The sequence below is a fragment of the Sturnira hondurensis genome, unplaced genomic scaffold, assembly GCF_014824575.4.
Source record: "Sturnira hondurensis isolate 20B ecotype Veracruz unplaced genomic scaffold, ASM1482457v3 Scaffold0017254, whole genome shotgun sequence".
Taxonomy (NCBI): Eukaryota; Metazoa; Chordata; class Mammalia; order Chiroptera; family Phyllostomidae; genus Sturnira; species Sturnira hondurensis.
The window spans coordinates 2,177,480-2,201,446 of record NW_028089885.1 but is presented as its reverse complement, the minus strand read 5'-3'; the positions used below and the strand labels follow the sequence as shown (position 1 = coordinate 2,201,446).

Sequence of the window (23,967 nt, the reverse complement as noted above, 5' to 3'; positions counted from 1 at the left end):
GGTGAGGCTTCAGGAAAGAGTGAAGGTGCGAGTCCAGTCTGCCACCTGTACCCAGAAGTTCCTCTCATTTGTCGCATTCCTTGTTTCATGTCCTTTGGATTTGTCTGCCTCGTCCAGTAGATGGTAAGCCACAGGAGGCCAGTCTGGGTGTTATTCATGTATTGTCGCCATCTTAATCTCCACCCCTATTTTTTAACATGAAAAATTTTCATTGCGATAAAACATACGCAACATAAAATTTATTACTTTAATTATTGGTAAGTGTATGATTTGGTGACATTAAACACCTTCACCAAGTTGCATAACATCACCACTATCTATACCCAAAAGTTTTCATCGTCCCCAACAAGAACTCTGAAACTCTACCTCTTCCCTCACCCCAATGGCCTCTATTCCTTCTCTGCCGATGAACTTGACTTGTCTAGGTAACTCACATATGTGGAATCACATAGTCTTTGTTCTTTTGTGTCTGGCTTATTTCACTGAATCTAATGTTTCCAAGGCCCATCCATGTTGTTGCATATGTCAGAATTCCATTCCTTTTTATGGCTGCATATTATTTTATTGTGTGTTATACCCCATTTTATTCAACCCCCCCTCCCCATCCTGTTTTATCTTTAGTGACTTGAGCAATCCTTGGTGTATGACAGACACTGAAACATACTGGATGGTTCGACCAGCTCCTCCCTCTTTGGGTCTGGACAGCTCCCCTCGTCCATCAGGGCCTTGTGCAGGCACTGCCTCCTTTCGGGGGGCCCCAGGGCCTCCCCTACGCTTAAGCGAGCATTCTGCGGTGTCCTGCAGCCATACCGGACTGTAACTGAGTCCTCTGTCCTGGCTGGCAGCTCCTGGGGGCGTGGCCAGGTCTAGATTTACAGCCTGACTCCAGGGGTGTCGGTTCAGTGAATGGGGAACCCCCTTCCCTCTGGTTTGAAACCCTGGTCGGGACTGAGCCGCCAGCTTCCCCCAACCTCCATTCCACATCCTTCTTTTGAACATTTGTTTACGTTACAGTAGTTGTGTAAACAGGAAAAGAGGCCATTAAAATGAAAATGGAGAGATTTGGAGAGTTTGTCAATCTGAAATGAAATCAGAAAGGGAGGTTTTATCCTCTTGAGGCATTTGGTCTCTCCTAATGCTCTGACAGCTGAGAACGAATGGTCATTAAGGATCATTTTCGTTACCAACAGCTCTTTTGTTGGCTTCCTTAAAACAGTTCATCTCTCTTCACTGAAGAGGCGCCTGGGGAGTCCTGGGCCTGGTGCCGAGGCCCCCTGGGGCTGCTGCTGGCAGAGCCTGGTGCCCACTTAAGTACCTCCATGGGCCACCACCCCTGGCACCTGGGAGGGCGGTAGTGCCACTGGTGGCCCCTTTACGCTGACATCACCTTAGTTCCAAGCTTCCTGGGGCAGGGAGGAATCGGGAGGGGAACGACTTTCTCTCCTCTGTCAAGTGAGGAGAGTCACACCTACTTTGCAGGGGTATCTGGGCAGGCTGCCTATGATCAGGACGGGTGCATGGCCCGTGTTTGGGAAAGGTGGGCCACAGTTATTACCCCCAAATGGGTTGCGACCTGATGAAGCACTCTCCGGTCACATCACACGGCTTCCCGTGAGCCCTCCCCGAGGGTGACCAGAGCAACAGCAAGCATCCGGAAACTTCTGTTAGGCTCGTCTCCCTGAAATAAATGATCTTGGTTGATTAGGAGGGGGAAGATCTAAAGAGTATATGGAATTGGTCCAAACAGAGAATTTAATTCTCCAAGGAGAAAAAGACAAACAGCTCAGTAGGAAGTGGGCAAAGGGTAGAAACAAGTTGGCCCAGAGGATGGATCCAGCCAGGGACCACACGGCAAGCTTAGTACCATTAGACTGGAGGGCACTGAAGAGTGTGGCCGAGGCTGGGAGGGGATGGGACCCACACAGCCAAGGGTCCCTGGTGTGCAGCCTGTCACGGCCCCTGCCCTCTCCTGCACAGAAAGCTCCCATTTTGAGCTTCATTTGCAGAGTGTTCTTTGAGCTGTTACTACATAAGTACATCTACCCACTATTCGGAAAAAAAAAAAAAGCAAACAAAAGTCAATGCATTTAATGAATTTGCTGATGCATTAACCCCCTGGTGGTATCCAGCCAGAGATCACAGGGATGCAGTCACATAATGACGTGTCTGTCAATGCCAGATGGCATGTAGACAGTGGTCCCATAAGATCATCATGCAGCTGAGGAGTCCCTATTGCCTCATGGTGTCACAGCCCTTGTGACAGCACAGCACAACCCTTGAGTCACATCCCTGTGATGATCGACGCTGGTAGGAACAAACCTGGGCTGTCAGCTCTACGGAGGCATCGCCCAATCCGTGTGCGCGGTATATAATACTTGGTAATGCTAACAGATGGCTGTTGTTCTGATTCATGTGCATTCTATTCTATGCTTTTATCGTTTTAGAGTGTACTCTTTCTGTTCATTAAGAAAAGTGGGCTGTAAAACGCAATGCCACGTTATGGCGGCAATGGCCTCATGCATTCCGTGTTTACCGCGTCCTTTGATTGCCCCGTTTTCTCACATCCTGATTTGATGTCATGTTGCTTTGCACAGTAACACGCTGCACAGGTTTGTAGCCTCAGAGCAATGGGCTGTACTGTACAACCTAGGGGTGTAGCAGGCTCTGCTGTCTGTTACGCTCACACAACGAAGTCACCTAAGGATGCATTTCTCAGAATGTGTCCCTGTCATTAAGTAGCACGTGACAGTAATGCCTTTATCCTTGGGGACTGCTCAGCCTTTTCAGCGGGTCCCGAACTTCCTGTGGGGTCATTAAGGGAGTGGACTCTCTTGTTCCTGAAGAGACCTCCCTGTCCCTGGAGAAAAGCATTCCTATGGTGATGCTCCACAGGTGGCAGCGTCATCCTTGGTGGCCCGCTGGTGCTTCTGCCCAGGAGTCTTCACTGTGCTTTTACCAACCTGCAGATGGGCCAGCAGCTTGGGAACTGCTGGCTGGCAGCAATTTAAGGCCACACCTTTTACACCATTTTATAAACGTGTGTACATACAGAGTGGTAAAATAGACATAACATTTACTACGTTAGCTATTTTTAAGTGTACGGTTCTGTGGCATTAGGTGAGTTTTCACTGTTAACCAACCGTCACCAGCATCCGTCCTCAGAACTTTCTCATTGTCCCAAACTGAACCTCTGTCCCCACTAAACAGCAGTCCCCACCGTTCTCCCCTCCCCCAGTGCCTGGCAATCAGCATTCTAACGCCTGTCCCTGTGGGTCTTCCCACTCCAGGGGCCGCACGTGAGTGGAGTCACATGGCATTGGTCCTCTTGTGACCATCTTCTTTCACTGAATGTAATGTCCTCACAGTTCATCCGTGTTGCAACAAGTGACAGAATTTCCTGCCTTTTAAGGCTGAATAACGCTCCATCGTGTGTGCACACCACACTTTGTTTAGCCGTTCCTCCGTCAGTGGGCACTTGGGTTACTTCCATCTTTCTGCTCTGGTGAATGCTGCCTCTGTGAACACGAGTGTGTGAATAGCTGTTCAAGGCTGTGCTGCAATTGTTTGTAAGACTGTGAGTGAGGGCCCTGGCCCAGCGTCCGTGCTGGCAAGAGTGCCAGCCTGTCCACCAGAATATTGCAGGTTCGATCCCTGGTCGGGATGCATACGGGAGGAACTGATTGATGCTTCTCTCTCACGCCGATGTCTCTCTCTCTCTCTCTCCCTTCTTCTCTCTCTAAAATCAATAAAGATATACTTAGGTGAGGATTTAAAAAATAATAGCAACAATTTTTATTTTTAAAGACGATAGGTAAGGCATTGGGCCCAGCTGCTTATTTTGCTGTGAAGCCTGGAAGTGTAGGGCCTGTCCTTCGTTCGCAGCCAGGCATGGGACTTGGAAGGCAGCCCAAGGCACTCAGGGCCATGTGCTCTCCTGGGGACCCTCTGTGGCCAGGCTGAGGAGCGCCCCTCAGAGGCCGGGAGCGCGGGTATGACTTTGGCCTTTCTCCTCTTCACAGCTATGCCCTTTGCTTTCTGCACGAGAGAGAAGCTTCCTTGGACGGAATTTGCCGAATCAGCAGAGGACGGGCCCACCACCAGGTTCTGTCAGAAGGTAAGACAGTCGATTGCTCCTCGGGCAGCGCCCGCCAGACACATGCAGGTCACAGAGCAAGGCCACAGCTGCGGGGTGTGGCCTCTCACCACGGAAAATGCACCTGCACCTGCCCCGTGCTTGTTTTTCCAGATAAGATTAGATAAGACTATTTACTGCCCCCTTTTAGTGTGCTTTCACTTAAAATTATAGTTTCAAAGCCAGAGGGGGGCCCTTAATGGCTTTTCCAGGTGAGGGAGCGGCGGCCAGGGAAGGGTGGCTTGGGTGACCCCATAGTAGGTTCTGTAGGGGCAAGTGGCAGCGCTGGCCCTTGGGGAGCAGGGACGAAGCCAGTTCCTCGTCCAGGATTCGGCTCCCCTGCTTGCTGTTTGCCTGAGTTATGTAAGCTGCTCTGCGTGGCCCATCTTCATCCATGGAGAAATTGGTTTTCATTTTTCTTTATTAAAATCTCATAATACATATTGTATGACCTCATTTATATGAAATGTCCAGACGGAGCAAACTCATGAAGGCAGAAAGCAGATTAGCAGTTGCCACAGGCTGGACAGGGTAGGGACAGACAGTGACTGCTGATGAGCGTGGGTTTCCATTGGGGGCGATGATAATGTCCTGAAATTGGATTGTGGTGATGATGGCGCAACGCAGCAAAGGTACTAAAGGCCGCTGCACGGCGTATTTTAAAAGAATGAATTTTATCACATGTGAATTATATCTTAATAAAACTGTTACCCACCCCCCCCCAAAAAAACCCTTAACATTCAAAGAGGCTACAAAGAGTGAACTTATCCTGCTTCTCATCTCCAACAGGAGAACGCCTCTCCTTTCTCCACATGGCATTTTAGATTGTACAGGCACCTTTAGGGGGTTTCTGAGCAGAATTGCAATCGCGGTGGTTCTGTTCATTCGCCACTGGGATTCCGGAACAGAAGCAATCACAGCTGATTCTGTCTGTTCTCTGGCCAGAGGGGGGACATCTCTCACCCCCCGGCTGTGGACCCTGTGCTGTGGAAGCAATGAGGAAGGGGGCTGGCTGGGGGCGATGGCGGATTGCGTGCCTGGGCCAGGGCCAAGGAAGAGAAAAGGAAGTGTGGGGATGAGAAATGGTCCCAGGGGACACCTGTTAGGCCCAGGGACTGATGACCATCGCTACATGCCTTCCACCCTTGTGCCTTTCTTTCTGTCCTGTCACTAAAGCCGGAGGTAGTGACAGGCTGGTTAGACTTGAGGACAATGACTGGCTAGGACTGTGTACCCTGCCGGTCACCAGGTCCTGATGCTCTTATTTGTGACAAATGAAGTCAGTGTCAGGGAGGTTTTATATGTATATGAAGCATGGTGATCTTTTTTTAACGTGCAAAAAAACAGATGACATAAAATTTACCGTCTTCATCCTGTTGAAGTACACAGTTCAATCCTTACTGTGCTGTGAAGCAAGTCCCAGGGCTTTTTTAGCTTGTAAATCTGAAACTCCGCACCATGCGCAGCTCCCCTCACCCCAGCCACTGGCGAGCCGGGTTTTACTTTCTGTTTCAGAGCTGGGCTCCATTAAATTCTTCCCATGAGTGGACTCACGCAGGACCTATTGTCCTTTTGTGACTGGCTTCTTTCACTTAGCACGTTGTCCTCAAGGTTCACCCATAGGAAGGAGGACATTTGTGTGACAGGATTTCTTTCCCCTTTAACACTGAATAATATTCCACCGTGTGACCATGCCACACATGTCTATCCGTTCACCCACAGGTGGGCACAGGGATCACTTCCATCTTTTGGCACTTGTGAATGATGCTGCTACAAGCAGTGGCATGCAAATATAAGCAGTGTATATTTGCACACTACAAGCAGTGTGCCCAGGAGTGGAAGTGCTGGATCCTATGGTACTTGTTTGTCTGATGTTTGAGGAACCGCCACGCCGTGTCTGTGAGGGCTGCGCCTATTCACTTTCCCACCAGCAGCGCACAAGGACGGCGACGAGTCTTGTTTCTCTGGGCTTGGGCTTCAGGACCCCACGGGCCTTTAGTCTTCCAAACAGCAAGCGGTGGCTCTGAACCAAGGCTAGTTATTTAGAAGAACCATTGAATTCTTCAGTGAAAAGCTATGGCAGTCAACTTGACAGAAGGACTTTGCTACATTTATTATTTTTCCAGCTGGCACAGAAGCACGGCATGGTGATAGTGTCTCCCATCCTGGAACGGGACGGAGCGCATGGGGACGTTCTGTGGAACACAGCCGTGGTGATCTCCAATTCCGGGGCGGTCCTGGGCAAGACCAGGAAAAACCACATCCCCAGGGTGGGCGACTTCAACGAGGTGAGCGGCCCCTCAGCTGGCCCGCCCGGCCGGCTCGCCTTCCCCCGCATAGATCCCAGCAGGCCTTTCTGCGAGGGAAGTTCTGCATGGAATCATGTCACACCATATGACACTGGCGCACAGTGTGGCTGCAGGGCTCAGGGGCCTCCCGCATTATCCTGCATCACATGGGTGGGCAGGATTTGGGGGCGAGGGGCTCCTAGAAGAGAACAAAACACTTTAGCACAGAGGTTTTATGTTTATTTGCTTGGTTTTTTCAATATTACCTGATTTGGCTTCCTGAAATTCTGTGAAGTAAGTGGTATAGAAGTCAAACTGAAATAAATCACAGACAAGTGTGAAATAATCTCTGCAGCCCTGTCCGGCTCCAGGGGGGTGGGGTCCATGTCTGTGGGTCACGTGGGATCTGAGTCAGCCGTTCCCACGTGCTGGGTGACACTGTGCACACGTGTCAGGTGGAGCTTTGTGACCGTGATTGGGGTCTAAGCCAGGGGAGCAGTTCTGATTGGTTAGTGCCAATCCTGGGGTTGGTAGGACGGAGGGCTGGGCGTTTGAGGAGGGAGATGAACCCCACCTAATACCTAAGATGTGGAATCTGAATGGCTTCAGGATGGGCTGTCCCCAGCCCATCATGTTACTCCCTGCCTGTGGGGGTCCAGCCACACTCAGCTGGTCAAACGGACAAGAAAGGGCCCGGAGAGCTGGCTGAGGCTCCCCTACAGAGAAAGAAGAACACGGTGTTTCTCAGGAACAGCTGGACGTGGGGACAGGAAGACATGCCCCTCACCTGTTTACCCTGGGATTAATCTTTAGCTCTCTGGAGATAGCAAAGGGCTTGTCTCAGCGCACCAGGATCTGCTTTGGTGTCCACCATATGCGCACACCCTGGCTGCTGCCTGAGCCCCAGTGAAGTCGAAATTAATGAGAGGAAGCAAAATGCTCTGTGAGCGGATCAGTTTAGGGCCCCGACCTGCCCTCTACCCCACCCCCAGGGCCGTCCATGACACTGTCCCAGGGCCAGCACCCCCGAGGGGGCAGCCGGAAGGGGGTGATGGTGGCACTGTTTCCCACCTGTCTGCCCTGGAGGGACCTCCTTAGCCTGGGTGGACACCCAGAGGTGTCATGGAGAAGAGCACCCTCTGGGTGTGAGTCCCAGCGTCAGATTGGCTTTCCCGACCAGCAAGTCACACCCGCCTCAGGCTCTGGTGTTCCCCACCCGCAGACGAGGGCTGCTCGGACATCCTTTATAGGCACACGTGCCTAGTGAGGTCACTGACCACTCATGTTAACACTGACCAAACCTCGGCCTTTGGCGGGACCCTGCATGACTAAAAGCTAGCTAAAGTTTATCCTTGAAATACTATAGGGAAGTTGCTGTGAGGGTTTTGTGTTTTTTTTTGTCATATCACAAAAGAAATTGTGGGTAAATGCCTAAGCCACAGTAATTTCCCCTTGGGTTGGTTGGAGTCTGGGGTTTCCCTGTGTTTCTTTATTTTGGGTTTGTTTTAGAGCATATTAGAATTGTGAACTTCAAGTTCAGTCACACCCAGGAGTGTGTCATTTTTGGAGTACTGGCAACGGAGACTTCACTTTTTTCTGCCAAGTCTCAGGGAAGGGAAATCTTAAAGAGCTCAGGGGCGCCGATCACGACCCAGCCCTTTGTCTTCCCAGTCCACTTACTACATGGAGGGGAACCTCGGCCACCCGGTGTTCCAGACGCCGTTTGGGAAGATCGCGGTGAACATCTGCTATGGGCGGCACCACCCCCTCAACTGGCTCCTGTACAGCGTCAACGGGGCCGAGATCATCTTCAACCCCTCGGCCACCATTGGGACACTCAGGTTCCTGCACATTTGGGATTTGGGAGGGTCCTGGGGGGTGGCTTCTGTAACAGGCAGGCACGGCCACCAGGACGTCTGACAAATCGGAGTCCTGGGGTTTTGTGTTGTATATTTAACCAACACCCCCAAAAAGTTCATCACAATCTCCCTAAATCGCTACTCTGCTGTGAAATACTGTCCTCGGCTATGATAGTCAACCATGAGATGACAACCACCCCCCCATCATGCCCAGAATGGTCAGGATTCAAAAGAACTCCTGAAGTGCCAGAGTGGCGGGTATCTGGCCAGCACTGGCACACCTCCCTGCCCCCGCCCCCATCACAGCCGCTGTGCTCCTGGGGGTGCTGGAGGGGGGACTGCATGCTCCTGAGCCTCCTGTCTGTGGCATCCAACGCATGGGAGGCAGACACCCAAACAAAAGAGCAAACGAGGGAGTCAGAGCTGAGAGAGCCGTTAATGGACCAGCCAAATAAGTGGCTCTGGGACTTGTTTTTAAGCAGCTAAGTGTCTTTTTCTTCAAACACCTAACAAGGTGGTGGGGCCGGCTCAGAGGCTCCCATTCCCCCCTCCCCAGGGCAGGACCCCAGGGGTCCCTCATTTAACAAGGACAGGTGAGCTAGCTTCACTGCAGCCCTGCCACCGGGTCCTTCCTCAGAGGCTGAGCCCTTGGGTGGTTCCCCGGGGGCATCACCAACAAGAGCCAGAGCACCAACCACGTGTGTGCAAATGTCTTTCTCCCCAACTCACTTCCTCTAACACAGGGCGCCTGGGCAGGAGGTGCCAGTGACACTCTCCGTTGTCCTGGGTGCCAGTGTCCCCACAGGGCGAGGGCTGCAGGGGGTAGTGCCACTCCCTCTGTGGGGGGCAGCAGGGAGTCCTGGTGGCCCACACGTTGCTGTTGTCCTCGCTTTACTAAATTTCAGTTGAATTTCTTTTAAATGTCAGAAGGTAGCATTTACCTTACCTTTTTAAAAATATATATTTTATTGATTATGCCATTACAGTTGTCCCATTCCCCCTTTCATTCCCTTCCACCCTGCACACCCCTCCCCCATCATTCCCCCCCCTTTAGTTCATGTCCACGTGTCTCAAGTTCTTTAGATTCTTTATTTCCCATACTATTCTTACCCTCCCCCCTGTCTATGTTCTACCTACCATCTATGCTACTTATTCTCTGTACCTTCTCCCCCCTTCTCCTCCTCCCACTCCCCTGTTGCTAACCCTCCATGTGATCTCCATTTCTATGGTTCCGCTCCTGACCTAGCCGTCCTCTTAGTTTGCTTTTGTTTTAGGTGTGGTTGTTAATAACTGTGACTTTGCTGTCCTTTCACTGTTCGTATTTTTATCTTCTTTTTCTTTGATAAGTCCCTTTAACATTTCATATAATAAGGACTTGATGATGATGAACTCCTTGAACTTGGCCTTATCTGAGAAGCACTTCATCTGTCCTTCCATTCTAAATGAAAGCTTTGCTGGATAGAGCAGTCTTGGATATAGGTCGTTGGATTTCATGACTTGTAATACTTCTTTCCAGTCCCTTCTTGCCTGTAAGGTCTCTTTTGAGAAATCAGCTGACAGTCTGATGGGAACTCCTTTGTAGGTGACTATCCCCTTATTTCTTGCCTCTTCTAGGATTGTCTCCCTCATTTTAATCTTGGCTAATGTAATTATGATGTGCCTTGGTATGTTCCTTCTTGGGTCCAACTTCTTTGGGACTCTCTGAGCTTCCTGAATTTACTGGAAGTCTATTTCCTTTGCCAGACTGGGGAAGTTCTCCTTTATTATTTGTTCAAATAAGTTTTCCTCTTATCGCTCTTCTTCTTCCCCTTCAGGTACCCCTATAATTTGGATGTTGGGACATTTAAAGATGTCCTGAAAGTTCCTAAGCCTCTCCTCATTTTTTTGAATTCTTGTTTCTTCATCCTTTTCTGTTTGGTCATTTTTTTTTCTGGTCCACTCCCTTGATTTGAGTCCCAGTTTCCTTTCCATCACTATTGGTTTCCTGTGCGTTTCCCTTCATTTCAATTAGTTTAGCCTTCATTTGTTCCTCTAATTTGTGACTAAAATCAGTCAGTTCTGTGGGCATCCTGATCACCAATATTTTGAACTGTGCATCTGATAGGTTGGCTATTTCTTGGTCACTTAAGAGTTATTGGCTCTGGGGTTTGAGTTCTTGAGCCATAATGTTTTGGTCTGTTCTCACGTGTTACGTATGAGGAGTGGAGCCCTAGGTGTTCACCAGGGCGGGGCAACTCAGTCGCCAGGTTGTGACGCTGTATGGGGGGGCGTGGTCAGAGAGGGGCAATGGTGGTCCCCTCTGCTGCTTCCTGCCGCCGCCGGGGCCTGCGAAGTCCGTCTCATTGCTCACTCCTTCACCTGGTTTATCGGTCTGGCTGAACGGTTCGTTGTTGTCAGACTTCCGTATAGTTCAATTTTCTGTGTTTTGGTTGTGTATTTGTTATTAAAACTTTGTTGTCTTTAAACTTGGTTGTTCAAGGGGGCACAGTGTTTCCACCTACGCCTCCATCTTAGCCGGAAGTCCTACTTTTTTTTTTCTTTTGAAGTAGTGTGTCTCCTCCTCAAGAGTGACATCTCCTCAGCATTCTGATTTGTGCCACAGGCCCCTTCCAGAGGCAGACCCCAGACTCTGTCTGCTGCCCTAGGGTGGCCGCCACGGCCGCGCGCCCGAAGGTTTTGTCCCTGCCCAGGAGGGACGCTGTGGGGTAGAGGAGAAATCACATCTCCATCTCCCCTCAGAGAATCTCCTCAGGGCCTCGTGGGCAACCTGGTCACTAACACAGCATCCACTGGCAGTTGTGACGGAGTGTGGTTGCTGGCCCTCTAGCCACGGGGCCTGAGAAGAACCTCCAGGCCACCCCCTGGAGCGGCCCCTCCCACCAGCCCTGTGTAAGGCATTCACATGCTCCATCTCCATGCTGGGCCCTGGAGGAACCCGAAGCCAACACCCCAATGCCTGGGCTGGCTCTTGGGCTGGGGAAGGTGCAGCTGCAGCCTCAGACTCACATGGCCAACTCCTTGACCCTGCTCCCTTTATGAGCCCAAGTTAAACAAACAGAAACACCCCAAGATAATATGCATATAACTGCTTATGTCCTCAGCAACCTATTAGCCTTATTTAAAATGATGGATTTTCCTAAAATGATGGATTTTCCGGCCCTGGCTGGTGTAGCTCAGTGGATTGAGCGCGGGCCTGCGAACCACACGATTGCGGTTCGATTCCCAGTCAGGGCACATGCCTGGGTTGCAGGCCAGTTCCCGGCAGGGGACCCACGAGAAGCAACCATACGTTGACATTTCTCTCTCCCTCTCTCCTTCCCTTCCCCCCCAAAAATAAATAAATAAAATATTTTAAAAATATATTTAAAAAATAAATAAGTAAAATGATGGATTTTCCTTCCTCAGCTAACTCATGCCTGTGAAGGGGGTGGTGAGGCCAGTAGTTAAAACACAAGCAGGTCTTATAGAAAGCAGAGTGTTTCACGAATGACTGAAATGTTGACACCTTTTTTTAAAAATATTTTGTTTATTTATCTTTTAGAGGGGAAGGGGAGGAGAGAGGAAGAGAAACATTAATGTATGGTTGCTTCTCGTGCATCCCCTGCTGGGAACTGGCCCGCAACCCAGGCATGTGCCCTGACTGGGAATTGAACCGCGATCGTCTAGTTCACAGGCTCACGCTCAATTCACTGAGCTACACCAGCCAGGATGTTGACACCTTTTGATCAGGTGATTATACTCCCAGAATTTTACCTCAGGAAGCACCTAATGGAGTAGGAAAAGGTTAGACACCTGAAATGTAGCTGGAAGCTCTGTTTATAAGACGAGAGAAGCTGAGAGGGAGGGAAGTGTAGGGTTAGGTGAGTCTCAGCCCGTCTCTTCCAGGGGTCATGTCACAGCAGAGCCACTGAGAAGGCCCTTGTGGGGATGATGCAACCTCCCGACGAAGCCCATGAGCCAAAACTCCCTGATGGGTGCGGGCTGCGCTCAGAACTCTGGGATACTTTTTTGCCAGGGATGGTCCTGGAATGGGGGAAAATGACCACAGATGTTTTATTGGGATGGTGGAATTCTGAGTGAGTTTCTTCCAATGCGAAAGGATGTTTGTGAGATTGCCGGTGAGTGTATTTAAGGGCAGGGCGGGGTGAATTCCCGCCAGCTGCACGTAAGCATTGTCTCCCAGCTTCCAGAGCTGTCCATCCCCACCTCTGACACCTCTCCCCACCCCGTGTGCTCTGGGTCAGCGGGGTGTCCTCACCCACCGCGGGGGTCTCACAGCTTTAAGGGTGCAGGGGTGTTAGAGTGCTTTGCGATGAAGCGAGTCACCCTGACAATCACATGCAGCCCGTGTGGTCCAAGGTGTCTCCCCACGTGTGCGTTAATCAGAAAGCTGCCGTCCCATCCCCTCGCTGCGCCTTGCCGTCCCCCTCTGACTATTTTTCGGGGCTGGTGTAGCCAGCCTGGGAACAGAGCAGACGTCCCTAGCTCCCTTTGGGCTCTCCATGATTCCTGCACATGCTGGGCTCTCACGAACCCCCAGCTTCCTTTCCCTCACTTGTTTTGAGAGTCTAAGTTCATTGCCAGCTGTGGGTTGGAGTCCTACGCAACACATCCTCCCTGGAGCATGGCAAGAAAGATGTTTATGGCACTTGCCTTGCGACTGTCTATTTCATTCCTGAAAATGTCATCTACGGGTGTGTTTCTGTAAAAATCCTTTCTTAAAAGTTTTGTCAGTTTGGCTTAGCAGCTGTGGGGGGGGAAAGCAGCAAATGAGTCTCCTCAATCAAGCCTGTGATTTTTTTTTTCCAGACTCATGAATTCTCCTGAGAATTAGGCTTGTGACAAGCATCCACCCCCCTCCACCTACTCTCTTGTTCACGCCAGGTGCATGCTGACAGGAAGGAAGATTCCAGGGCATTTTGCACCCAGTCACTCCATATTTCCAAGTGGGCATTATGCCTGTTGATTCAGAATCTTTTCTTTTTCAAATATCTTAATTTAGTTTTAGAGAGAGGGAAAGGGAAGGAGGAAGAGAGGGAGAGAAACATTCCTGTGAGCGAGAAACATCGTTTGCCTGCCTCTTGTACACGCCCTGACTGGGGACAGACCCCGTGACCCAGGCATGTGCCCTGATGGGGAATCGAACAAGTAACTTTTCACTTTGTGGGATGACACTCCACTAGCTGAGCCACACCAGCTGGGACTCAATCCAGAATCTTAATGATGTTGTTCCTCAGACAAAAGATAATTAGCAACCAACCGGAAGTCCCGAATTCCACGGCACAGTTGAGTTGGTGGGCTGGAGAAGGTCAAGGTCTCTGGCTGGAGAAGGTCAGGGTCTCTGGCTGGAGAAGGTCAGGGTCTCTGGCTGGAGAAGATCAAGGTCTCTGGCTGGAGAAGGTCAGGGTCTCTGGCTGGAGAAGGTCAGGGTCTCTAGCTGGGGCCGGGTCTCCTGCCACATCTTCCCCTGTGCAGGTGCTGGGCCGAGGGATGGCCACAGCCCAACTGTGCCTGGAGGTCACCTCTTTCTTGGGCCACAGAGAACAGGGGAGGCCCTGCTTAGAGACTCAGGGAAACCAGACAGGCACTGGGAAATGGGAATGAGCTCAGGGAGGTGTGCCTGCTACGGAATCTACCCCTTCCCTGTNTGGAGAAGGTCAAGGTCTCTGGCTGGAGAAGGTCAGGGTCTCTGGCTGGAGAAGGTCAGGGTCTCTGGCTGGAGAAGATCAAGGTCTCTGGCTGGAGAAGGTCAGGGTCTCTAGCTGGGGCCAGGTCTCCTGCCACATCTTCCCCTGTGCAGGTGCTGGGCCGAGGGATGGCCACAGCCCAACTGCGCCTGGAGGTCACCTCTTTCTTGGGCCACAGAGAACCGGGGAGGCCCTGCTTAGAGACTCAGGGAAACCAGACAGGCACTGGGAAATGGGAATGAGCTCAGGGAGGTGTGCCTGCTACGGAATCTACCCCTTCCCTGTTACCCACATTCCATCAGGTTTACTCTCTTGTCTTTGGCCTGAAATCTCTCCAGGTGGAGACGGCTTTGCAAGGCCACACCGCAGGGCAGACTTGGGGCAGGCGGGTAGAGCCTTCGCAGGGCCAAGCACAAGCGCCCCGAGTAGTTCCTGCCACGCAGCCCTCTCTAGAAACCTCACCCGTGCGGTCACTCGGCCTTGACTATCCACCTCCCTTCAAGGGAGTCTCGAAGATGGGACTGAGGCTCGGGGAGAGGGTTGGATCCAGGGCTGCTTCTCCCCACAGCAGGCCCTCCCCCCAAAGGCTCCTTGGGCTTGAGTACGGGACAAGCTGAGGACAAGCTGGCCTGTTTGTGGATTAAGGTCACCCACAGGCACACATCTCCCTGGCTGTCCTCACCAAAGGCCCCAAGGCCGGGAGCCAGGCCACAGCTCGGGGCAAGCATCCCTAAGTCTGGGGAGGCAGCACCCTGGTTTCTCTCCTCCTTTTCCCACAGTGAGTCCATGTGGCCCATCGAGGCCAGGAATGCCGCCATTGCCAATCACTGCTTCACCTGCGCCATCAACCGCGTGGGCAAGGTAAGTCCCCAAGGCTTCAGCTTGGTCAACCGGGTACACTGAGGAGAGGACAGAGCTGCTGTGAAACCAGCCTGCCAGAGGGGGCGCTCTTCAGACCAGCGAAGGCCACGGGGAAAGCAGTGGCTGGCCCAGGGAAGGGCGTGTCACATGGCTCCTCCCTGTTCCCTCTCTGTGTGCCTGCCACAAGCCCCAGGGCCCCAGAAGGGGGGAAACTGTCCAGGTCTGTTACTTTTAAAGATACACTCCCCACCACCCCCATTTTGTTTTAGCTGAGGCCATGCTCTCACCCCCTCCCTCCTAAGTATCGGGTTTCGTATTTTTCTTTCTTTTTAAAATTGATTTGAGAGAGAGAGAGAGGCGTGTTGATTGGCTGTTCTGTTACTTATGCATCCGTTGGCTGCTTCTTGTACGAGCCTAGACCAGGGATAGAGCCCAAAACCTTGGCACGTGGGGACGATGCTTACTCCAACCCTTGGAGCCACCCAGCGGGGCTGGTTTCGTGTTTCCCCTGTAGGCCCCCTGCACTGAGCGACCCTGAGTGCCTCACACAGTGCGTTTACTACACAACAGCACTCCTCATTCTTACCGGCCAGATGGCTGACTCCAATCCGAGCACCGGCCAGTCTGACAGCCAAGGTTCCTGCGCTCAGTCGGTCTAATTTCTAGCAACATAAAGAAATGTGGTGTTTTAATTGTCCTGTGTGGCCCCCATTATAGTGTGCTGTGTGGTTTCCATTAGGCTTCGGGGGCCCCCAAACAGTATGTGGACCCCCGACCCTTGCTGCCTTCCCAAACCCCAGGATACTCCAGCAGGCAAACCCCGACCACGTCTCCCAGCAGATTAGAACCGCCCCAAAGGCAAAATCCGGCTCTTCCCCTTGCCTGTCAGATTCCCCGCTGGCTGCCTGGCCTGCATCTTTCGCCCAGTGCTGGGGACTCACTCAGCAGGGACATTTATTGGGCACTTGTGGATCGCGCCCTGAGGACAGGCCATTCCGTCTTCCCTTGACCTCTTCCCTTGACCGTTTCTCCCGACTCCGCCTCAGCCTGACTTTGTGAGGAGCGTGGTGGCAGTGCCACCTATAGGCACGTCTCACCTTGCTGTCATTTCACAGGAGTACTTCCCGAATGAGTTTACCTCTGGAGACGGGAAGAAAGGTATGTCCCTGAGTTTCCTCCGTGGCTGCAGTTGAGGAGTGGGTCTCCTTGTTTGCCTGTCCCAGGCGGGGTCCTCCCCACAGACCAAGTCTGCACACCTGGCACATCCAGGGGTTGACTTCGCTCAGCTGTCTCGCCCGGAGTGGGAGCCTGCTGTGCGCTGGTGTGGGTAGGCAGCGCCGGGCTCCTGACCTCCTCATCCCTGGGTGGGGGTTAACTGGGATTGGCTTGGACTCCGTCCCTCCTGGGAACTGGTGCGAAGATGGCCCGAGAAGATGTGGTGGAATCCCTGGTGAGCTCCCCGAAAGAAGGGGTGCTTCGTCCACCCTGCAGACCTCACTCCCCGCTTTCCTGTCCATCCCCAACCTCAGCTGGACGGATGCTGCAGATCACCAGCATGGGCGATCTCGGGATCCCAGAATCCACAGCTAGTTTTGATCTGAGTTGAAGTACCATCTTGTCTCTGCTAGGAATCCCCCTCCTTCTGCTCCCACCTGTCTGTCCAGGGATGTGGGAGGGAGGGGCTGCTCCCCTCCCTGAGGAGGAGTCGGTACTAACTCAGGTTGTCCCCTGGGAAGCCAAAGGGGGCAGAGTGGGTTTGTTTCCAAGAAAAGCACTTCCTGAAAGGGTCCCAGATAATCCCACTTGAGGTCCCAGAACGCCAGAGTCCCCAGTCCCAGTTACCTCCCTGCAGACAGAGGTGTGGAAGAGGCAGGGGAATGAGGTCCACTGGGCACCTGCTAGGTCCTGGCCCACGCTTGGCCCTGCACTACACCCGCTCCTTACGGGCCTGCAGGGTGGCTGTTAGCCCTGCTTTACTGGGAGCCTTGGTGGGGAGTGAGGGTACAGGCGACACAGCTGGCAAGGCAAGTGAAGGCAGAGCCTCCAGCTCCCGGTGTGGGGCTACCACAGGAAGTGGGTGGGCCACACAGGAAGCCCTACAAAGTCACATGACTCTGGGCTGTGGAGCCAAACGCCAACACCTCTACAAGGGGACCTTTAGAAATGTCCCCAGAGGCAGAGGTGAGAGCCAGGGTGACTTTGGCAGCAAACTGGCTGGGCCCTTAGGGCTGAGGAGGGAGCCGGGCCCTCCGGCCTCAGCACCTGGCAGCCCCTGGAGAGGGTGGTGTGGACCCTTTGTCCTGTGAGTCCCTCGATGTGCCTGCCCCCCTGCAGAGTCCACGGTGTGTCCACAAACTCACGGTGTTTTCCTTCACTCCTTCAAAGCCCACCAGGACTTTGGCTACTTTTACGGCTCCAGCTACGTGGCAGCCCCCGACAGCAGCCGCACTCCCGGGCTCTCCCGCAGCAGGGACGGGCTGCTGGTTGCTGAGCTCGACCTCAACCTCTGCCGGCAGGTGAATGACCTCTGGACCTTCAAGGTGGGTTTCCGAGTCCCCTGCTGTTGCTCTGCTCCTCCGCCCGGCCCCCATCCGGCTCTCAGTGCTGGGAACCGCAGCTTCGGGGTTTGCCCTGGGGGACAGCCCGTGTGAGGCTCAGAGTTGGGCGGAGGGCTGGGTCTCTGCCCCCTTGCAGGTCCCCCAGCCAGGGCTGCAGCACAGAGGAGGAACCAGTGGGTGAAGTTCTGCCCAGGCAGCAGGCCTCAATAAATTCTCCTCTCATCTGATTTAGATTCTAGGCGCCTTCAAACAAATTAATCTCAATTTCATTTGTCCAGAGAATAAAGTAAATTAGCTTCTCTGATCCTTTCTTTCCCTTCCAGGCATTTGCACTTATCACAAGACAGATGTGGGCGTCTGGCTCTGCCTGTGGCCAGGCCCTGCCGTCTAGGCCTGCACAACAGGGGGAAATGGGTCATGCAGAGAAATGGATCTAGGCCCGGCTCTGCCGCTTCCTTGCTCCGGCAACTTAAGCAAGCCCCTTCTGCTCCCGGGCCTTAGTGCTTTCATTTGTAAAATGAGAAGCTTGACTTGAATGTTCCAAGCAGCTTTTGAGACCTAAGACCTGTGACACTAGGAATCCCGCCAAGATGTAGGTGCCCGCCCTCCTGGAGTGGGGGTAGCAGCTATGGGACCCCACGGAATGTGGTGTCTCATCACGGACACACACAGAGATGGCTGCATTAGTGTTGGGCAATGTTTTCACCAGTGCGGCACCCACATATAAGCAGATCACACATGGGGGCACACTGTCATGACTCACTGGCTTTGCCCAGCGTGCCCTGGAGGGACCAGGGCTTTCGTCCAGCCAGGCTAAGACTCCAGGCCGGGTGCAAATTAGCAGTTGGAACCAATAAAGGGAACGTTTTCTCATTAGTAACTTTTTGAAAGCAAAAGACTTCCTACGCTGTGGTGATGGGCATGAACTCTGTTAAGGCTTTGGGAAGGAGGGAAGAAAGGGGGGGGCCTGCTGGGGTGTGAACCCTTTGGGTGGGCTTTCCAGTCCTGCCCCCAGCCTCTCCCAGCCTCCATCTGTGTCCGTGATGAGGTGCCATGTGGAGTGGATGGACCTCCAGGCCCAGAGCCAGGAGACCATGGTGCAAATCCTAGGCGACCCCACTCCTGGATGGTGACCTGGAGCAGTTTACTGCCCTGTCTGGGCTGCAGACGGCTCTGCCGGGTGCTGCAGGGCCACAGAACTGTCCTCCTTCCTGCCTTGGTGCGGGCCACACCTTCTGGGTGAACAGATCACAGAATGCAGGGTTCTCCCAGCGGGAGGGGCCGGGGTGTGTGAGTCATGTTGGCATCCGGGATCTTCTGCCGGTGCTGGGGTCAGTGCTGAGAGGTCATGCAGGGCTGTGGGGGTGGGGGGTTTCTCTGTATTACAGTCTGAAATCGCCCTACAGACCAGCCTCCTGACGAATTTCTGTCCCGTGGCTGCCCTCTAGTGGCAAGAGGTGGTGGCGAGTAAATGAGGGGCGTTTGTAAACCAGGAGCCTCTAAAGTGCACTCGTTTTGCTTTCAGATGACAGGCAGATATGAGATGTATGCACAGGAGCTTGCCGAAGCTGTCAAACCCAACTACCGCCCCAATATCGTGAAGGAGTAGCTGCCCTTCAGCCCCTGCCCACCGTGGAGAGCACCTCTGCCCACAGCAGATCTGCAGGTGCCACAGGCTTTGCCCTCCCGAGGCTCCCTGATGACGCCCTGAAAACGAGGCCGTCCAGCCTGATCTTTAAATGTCCAGACGGTGAGGCTGGAAGGAGGACTGGCTGCTTAATGGGTATGAGGTTTCCTTCTGAGGGGATGCAAATGTTTTGGGACGAGATAGGGGTGATGGTTACAAAAACCATGACTGTCCTCAAGGCCACTGAATTGTCTTCTTTAAAATGGTTCACTTTGTGTTATGTGAGTTGTACCTCTATTTTTCAAAAAAAAAAAAAAAAAAACCCTGGGCAATGGTTGTGCAGGTTGATTGGAAGTTAGGGAGATGGGCTGCCCCAGCCCGAGGTCCCTCACCTCCCTGTGTGGACTCAGCAACCCAAGGGGAAGCGTGGGCGTGTGTGCGCCAGTTGGAGAGGGTGAGGCTGGTCCAGAGTCCTGGACGGCCCTGGGCAGAGGGCAAGTCACTGGGTGTGCCACCCTGGTTAGTCTGCAGCCTCCAGTTATTTGATCAGACACAATCTGGGTATGGCTCTGAAGATATTCTGCACCTGTGACTCATGTCCATAATCAGTTAACTAAGCAAGTGAGATTATCCTAGATGAGCCTGGTAGGCCCGAGTTAATCAGACAGAAGGCCCTGTGAGCTTCCCTGATGACAAAATTCGGCCTGTGGGCCGACAGCAGCTTCAGCCCGCACCCGAGAGTTCCAGCCCGCCCTCCCTGGCAGCCTGCTCCACAGACTTCAGACTGGTCTATCCCACTCCCGTAATCATTTCAGGCAATTCCTTGCAATAAATCTCTTAGTCTATATTCTACTGTTTCTGCTTCTCTGGTTGCACCCTGACTGACGCAGAGTCTGGGGCTGGAAGTGGTACCAGAACTAATATAGGAATTGCGCAAAGCAACGGGACGCAAAGCCAACACACAAAAGCCCTTTGCATCTTATACACTAATAACCAACAATCTGAAAAGGAAATCAAGAAAACAATGTGTTTTACAACCGCATCAAAAAGAATAGAAGACCTAGGAATTAACCAGGGAAGCCAACAACTTGTACAACGAAAACTGTAAAATACGAGTGAAAGAAATTAAAGTGAGATAGAAATGTTCATAAATGGAAAGACAACCCAGTTGTTCGTGGATTGGGAGGCTGAACATCGTTAAGATGTCAATACTGCCCTGAGCAGCTTACAGTTCAGTGCAGTCCCCATCAGAGTCCCAAGGACGTTTCTAACAGAAATAGAAAAATCCATCCTGAAATTCATATGGCAACTCAAGGGACCCCCAGTAGCCAAAACAGCCCTGAACAACGATGAAGTTGGGGGACTCAGACTTCCGGATTTCAAAACTTCACGCAGAGCTCTGGTGACGAAAGCAGGTGGTCCCGGCACAAAGACAGATACAAACACCAACAGGAAGAGTAGGGAGCCCAGAAATAAACCCACGCGTGCATTGTCAAATGACTTCCGACTAGGGTGCAGAGACCACTCGGTTGGGGGAAGGACAGTCTTTTCAACGGTGGTGTGGGGACAGCCGGACACCGGTGTGCAAAAGAATGAAGTCGGGCCCTTCCCTGACTGTATGCAAATGTTAGCTCAAAATGGGCCAAGGGCCTTCACGTAAGAGCCGAAACTCTTAGAGGGAGATACAGGGGGACACCTTCGGGACATTGGATTTGGCAGGGGATCCTTGGATGTGACACCAAAACACCAGCAGCAAAAGGAAAAATAGATGTGTTGGAACCTTTGTCAAAATTAAAAAGTTTCTCCCTGGCTGGTGTAGCTCAGTGGATTGAGCGCGGGCCTACGAACCACACGATGATCATGGTTCGATTCCCAGTCAGGGCACATGCCTGGGTTGCAGGCCAGTTCCCAGCAGGGGACTCACGAGAAGCAACCGTACATTGATATTTCTCTCCTTCTCTCCTTCCCTTCCCCTCTAAAGATAAATGAATAAAATCTTAAAAAAAATTAAAAGGTTTGTACGAAAAAAAAAAGTTTGTACATCAAAGCATACCATCAACAGGTAAAAAGACAGCCAACAGGATGGAAGGAAATATTTGCAGGTCATATACTGATAAAGGGTTAAATTCAAAAACTAAACCAATCCATGAAAAATGAGTACAGGACTTGAATAGCTAGATATTTCTCCAAACATATACCCAGGGGTGCTCAAATGAACAGCACAATCATTAATAAATAATAATGCAAGAAGAAGCTGTGTTTTGTGTGCTCACAACTGCAAACCTACTTTTGCCTACCCCTGTAGAAATGTCCAATAGCACACAAAAAGATGCTTAACATTAGTAATCACTGGAGAAGTGCAAATCGAAATGGCAGTGAGATACCATCTCACACTCATTAGGATGGCTATTATTTAACAGGAAAAAAAAAACAGAAACTAACAAGTACAGGTGATGGTGGGGAAAATTGGAACCTTGCGTACTGCTGGTGGGAACAGGAAATGGTGCCGCTGTTGGGGGGCCAGCCTGGCGGTTCCCCCCCAGAGCAGACAGAGGGTCACCACGTGCTGTGGCGGTTCTCCTTCTAGTGCGTGCCGACCGAAGTGAAAGCAGGGGCACCACAAAGGCAGGCCTAAACAAGAAGTGGTCTGTACATTCAGTAACGCAGTGTCATCCAGGCTTAAAAAAAAGGGGACATTCTGACCCGCGCTGCCGTGTGGGTGGACCCCAGGACATTGTGCTGAGTGGGAGAAGCCAGTCACAGAAGGNAGGAAATGGTGCCGCTGTTGGGGGGCCAGCCTGGCGGTTCCCCCCCAGAGCAGACAGAGGGTCACCACGTGCTGTGGCGGTTCTCCTTCTAGTGCGTGCCGACCGAAGTGAAAGCAGGGGCACCACAAAGGCAGGCCTAAACAAGAAGTGGTCTGTACATTCAGTAACGCAGTGTCATCCAGGCTTAAAAAAGGGGACATTCTGACCCGCGCTGCCGTGTGGGTGGACCCCAGGACATTGCGCTGAGTAGGAGAAGCCAGTCACAGAAGGGCACGTGCTGTGGGATCTCACTGACGCGAGGCACCTAGCTCGTCAAACTCACAGGGACGGACATTAGAACAGTGGTCACTGGGCTGGGCGGTGAGGGGACTGGGAACTGCTGTTTTGTGGGGACAGAGTTGCAGTCTGGGGAGATGACAAAGTTCTGGAGACGGATGGTGGTCATGGTTGACCAACTGTATGAATGCACTTAATGCCACTGAACTGCACAGTTAACAATGGTTAAAATGGTAAATTGCATGTTATGCAGATTTGACCACATTGTTTTCAAAGGTGTGAAGGCAAAGGCCCTGGTGGTTCTTTTCTCACCAGAATGAGAACCAGCCCAGCGGTCACCTGGGGAGAGTTGGCCTCTGAAGAACTGGTTTTGCCCACCCCACCCCCACCAGCCAAGGTGGGGGAGTTAGTGTCTTCCTTGTGCCCCCCCCTTCAGGAAACATCCCTGGAGCTCCGCCCCAGCCTTCCCCTCCCACCCCGCCCCATCCTTAGAGCCCAGGGCTGTCTTGCTTTCTGCCCCGAGCCACTCCAGCTAGTGCTGAAGATGTGCACTGACTGGGAATTGAACCGGCGACCCTTTGCTTCACAGGCCCGTGCTCAATCCACTGAGGTTGTCATGAGCAAGTACTTTATAGAGAAAACAAGGAGAAATATGGAGGAGGAGAAGCGTCGTCTCTAGTCCTCCAACCCAGGGGTAAACCATAGCTAGCACTGGGCATATTTCTCTTCAGCCTTTTATATGCCTGTTTTCAAATAACGGGGACCACAGTGTCTGTATAATTTGGTGGCTTTCCCCTCAGTTTCATGGTATAATGGGAGCATTGTCTTTCACCATACAAAAATGTTTTTAAACTCTTTTTACCAATTGCAGAGGGTTTGACATGTAGATGGGGTCTGATTTCATTATTCTGCTACATTACACATTAACTTGTCCATTTATTCATTCATCCATTCCTTGCTATTACAAATGATGCTGGGATAAACATTGTAATGGCTAAACTGTCTTATTCTTGTTTGCTTTGGGCTAGATTTCAAGAAATGGAGTTTGATGTGTTACAAAGCATGGACATCTCATTAAGAACGGGGCAGAGTCTGAATTCCTACCCTATTTGCAGGCTGACGAGTCAGCCAACCTCCATGCCTTGGAGGCTTGCCGGAGATAGGCGGTCTGGGGTCAGAGACCAGGAGAGTTTACTACAGCCGTGGCAGCCAGAGCACCAGCGTCTCCTTGTAGCAGTTCCCCAGCCGCAGTTCCTATAGGACAAAGCAAAGAGGGCCGAGTGAGCCCCGTGGCAACTTCCCCATGTGTGCCGCTCTGATGAATCTGACCAGCAGAGGCTGCCCCAGATGAGTTCCGTTTGTCCACAGCATCCACTCAGTCTCCCCGCCAGCACTCCGAAGGGCAGAGTGAGCCCCACTTGCAGTGTTAACCCCAGCCCCGCCCCTCAGGGTTTCCCACCCGACAGGCTGAGCATGACGCATAAACCGTCAGGGTCTGTCTTTCTCAAATGTTGACCTTCCCACTCGGCCTTGGTCTTTCATCCAGGAACAAAAGCAAGTATTAGGCGTTGTCCAGCCTCTGCTTTGGCCCACGAGGAGGAATTCTAGGCAAATCTCTCCTCTGTGCCGATGCCAGGCAGGGAGTTGGCACTGCCCTGAAAGCCTCCAGAGCCAAGGTGGTGCCACTGGTCACTTCGGCTGAAGTCAGGGATAGACGGTGCTCCACCTTCTCTGATCAGATGGCGACCGTCTCAGGGATAACTGCTCACAGCCTGCACGTGAATGACACGTCACGGGCCCTGGCAGCTCCCCTGCATAAGCTTAGCCTCATTTTAGTGAGTGCTTCACAGCCGTCTGTGGGCCTCCTCGTCTGTGGGGGCTGTTTATTTAAATCACGGGAAGGTCTCGTAG

The 23,967-nt window shown here is 52.2% G+C and overlaps 1 protein-coding gene and 1 long non-coding RNA gene across 3 annotated transcripts in view; both read left to right on the top strand.

The window, feature by feature from the left end:
- Positions 1-19,862, top strand: part of UPB1 (beta-ureidopropionase 1) — a 28,320-nt gene extending 8,458 nt beyond the window's left edge. The window contains exons 4-10 of one of the 2 annotated variants that reach the window (XM_037067441.1): positions 4,020-4,114; positions 6,259-6,420; positions 8,092-8,261; positions 14,746-14,827; positions 15,943-15,985; positions 17,213-17,367; positions 18,911-19,862. In XM_037067441.1, coding sequence (XP_036923336.1) covers positions 4,020-4,114; positions 6,259-6,420; positions 8,092-8,261; positions 14,746-14,827; positions 15,943-15,985; positions 17,213-17,367; positions 18,911-18,994 — 791 coding nt within the window. In that variant the 3' untranslated portion in view covers positions 18,995-19,862. The remainder of the gene's footprint in view (positions 1-4,019; positions 4,115-6,258; positions 6,421-8,091; positions 8,262-14,745; positions 14,828-15,942; positions 15,986-17,212; positions 17,368-18,910) is intronic. The other variant, XM_037067442.1, reaches the window with a different exon arrangement.
- Positions 19,863-20,535: 673 nt separating this feature from the next.
- On the top strand, positions 20,536-21,262 carry LOC119001887 (uncharacterized). The gene is made up of 2 exons (XR_005069647.1): positions 20,536-20,810; positions 21,047-21,262. It is a non-coding gene; the product is annotated as an uncharacterized LOC119001887 (long non-coding RNA).
- The last annotated feature ends 2,705 nt before the right edge of the window (positions 21,263-23,967 follow it).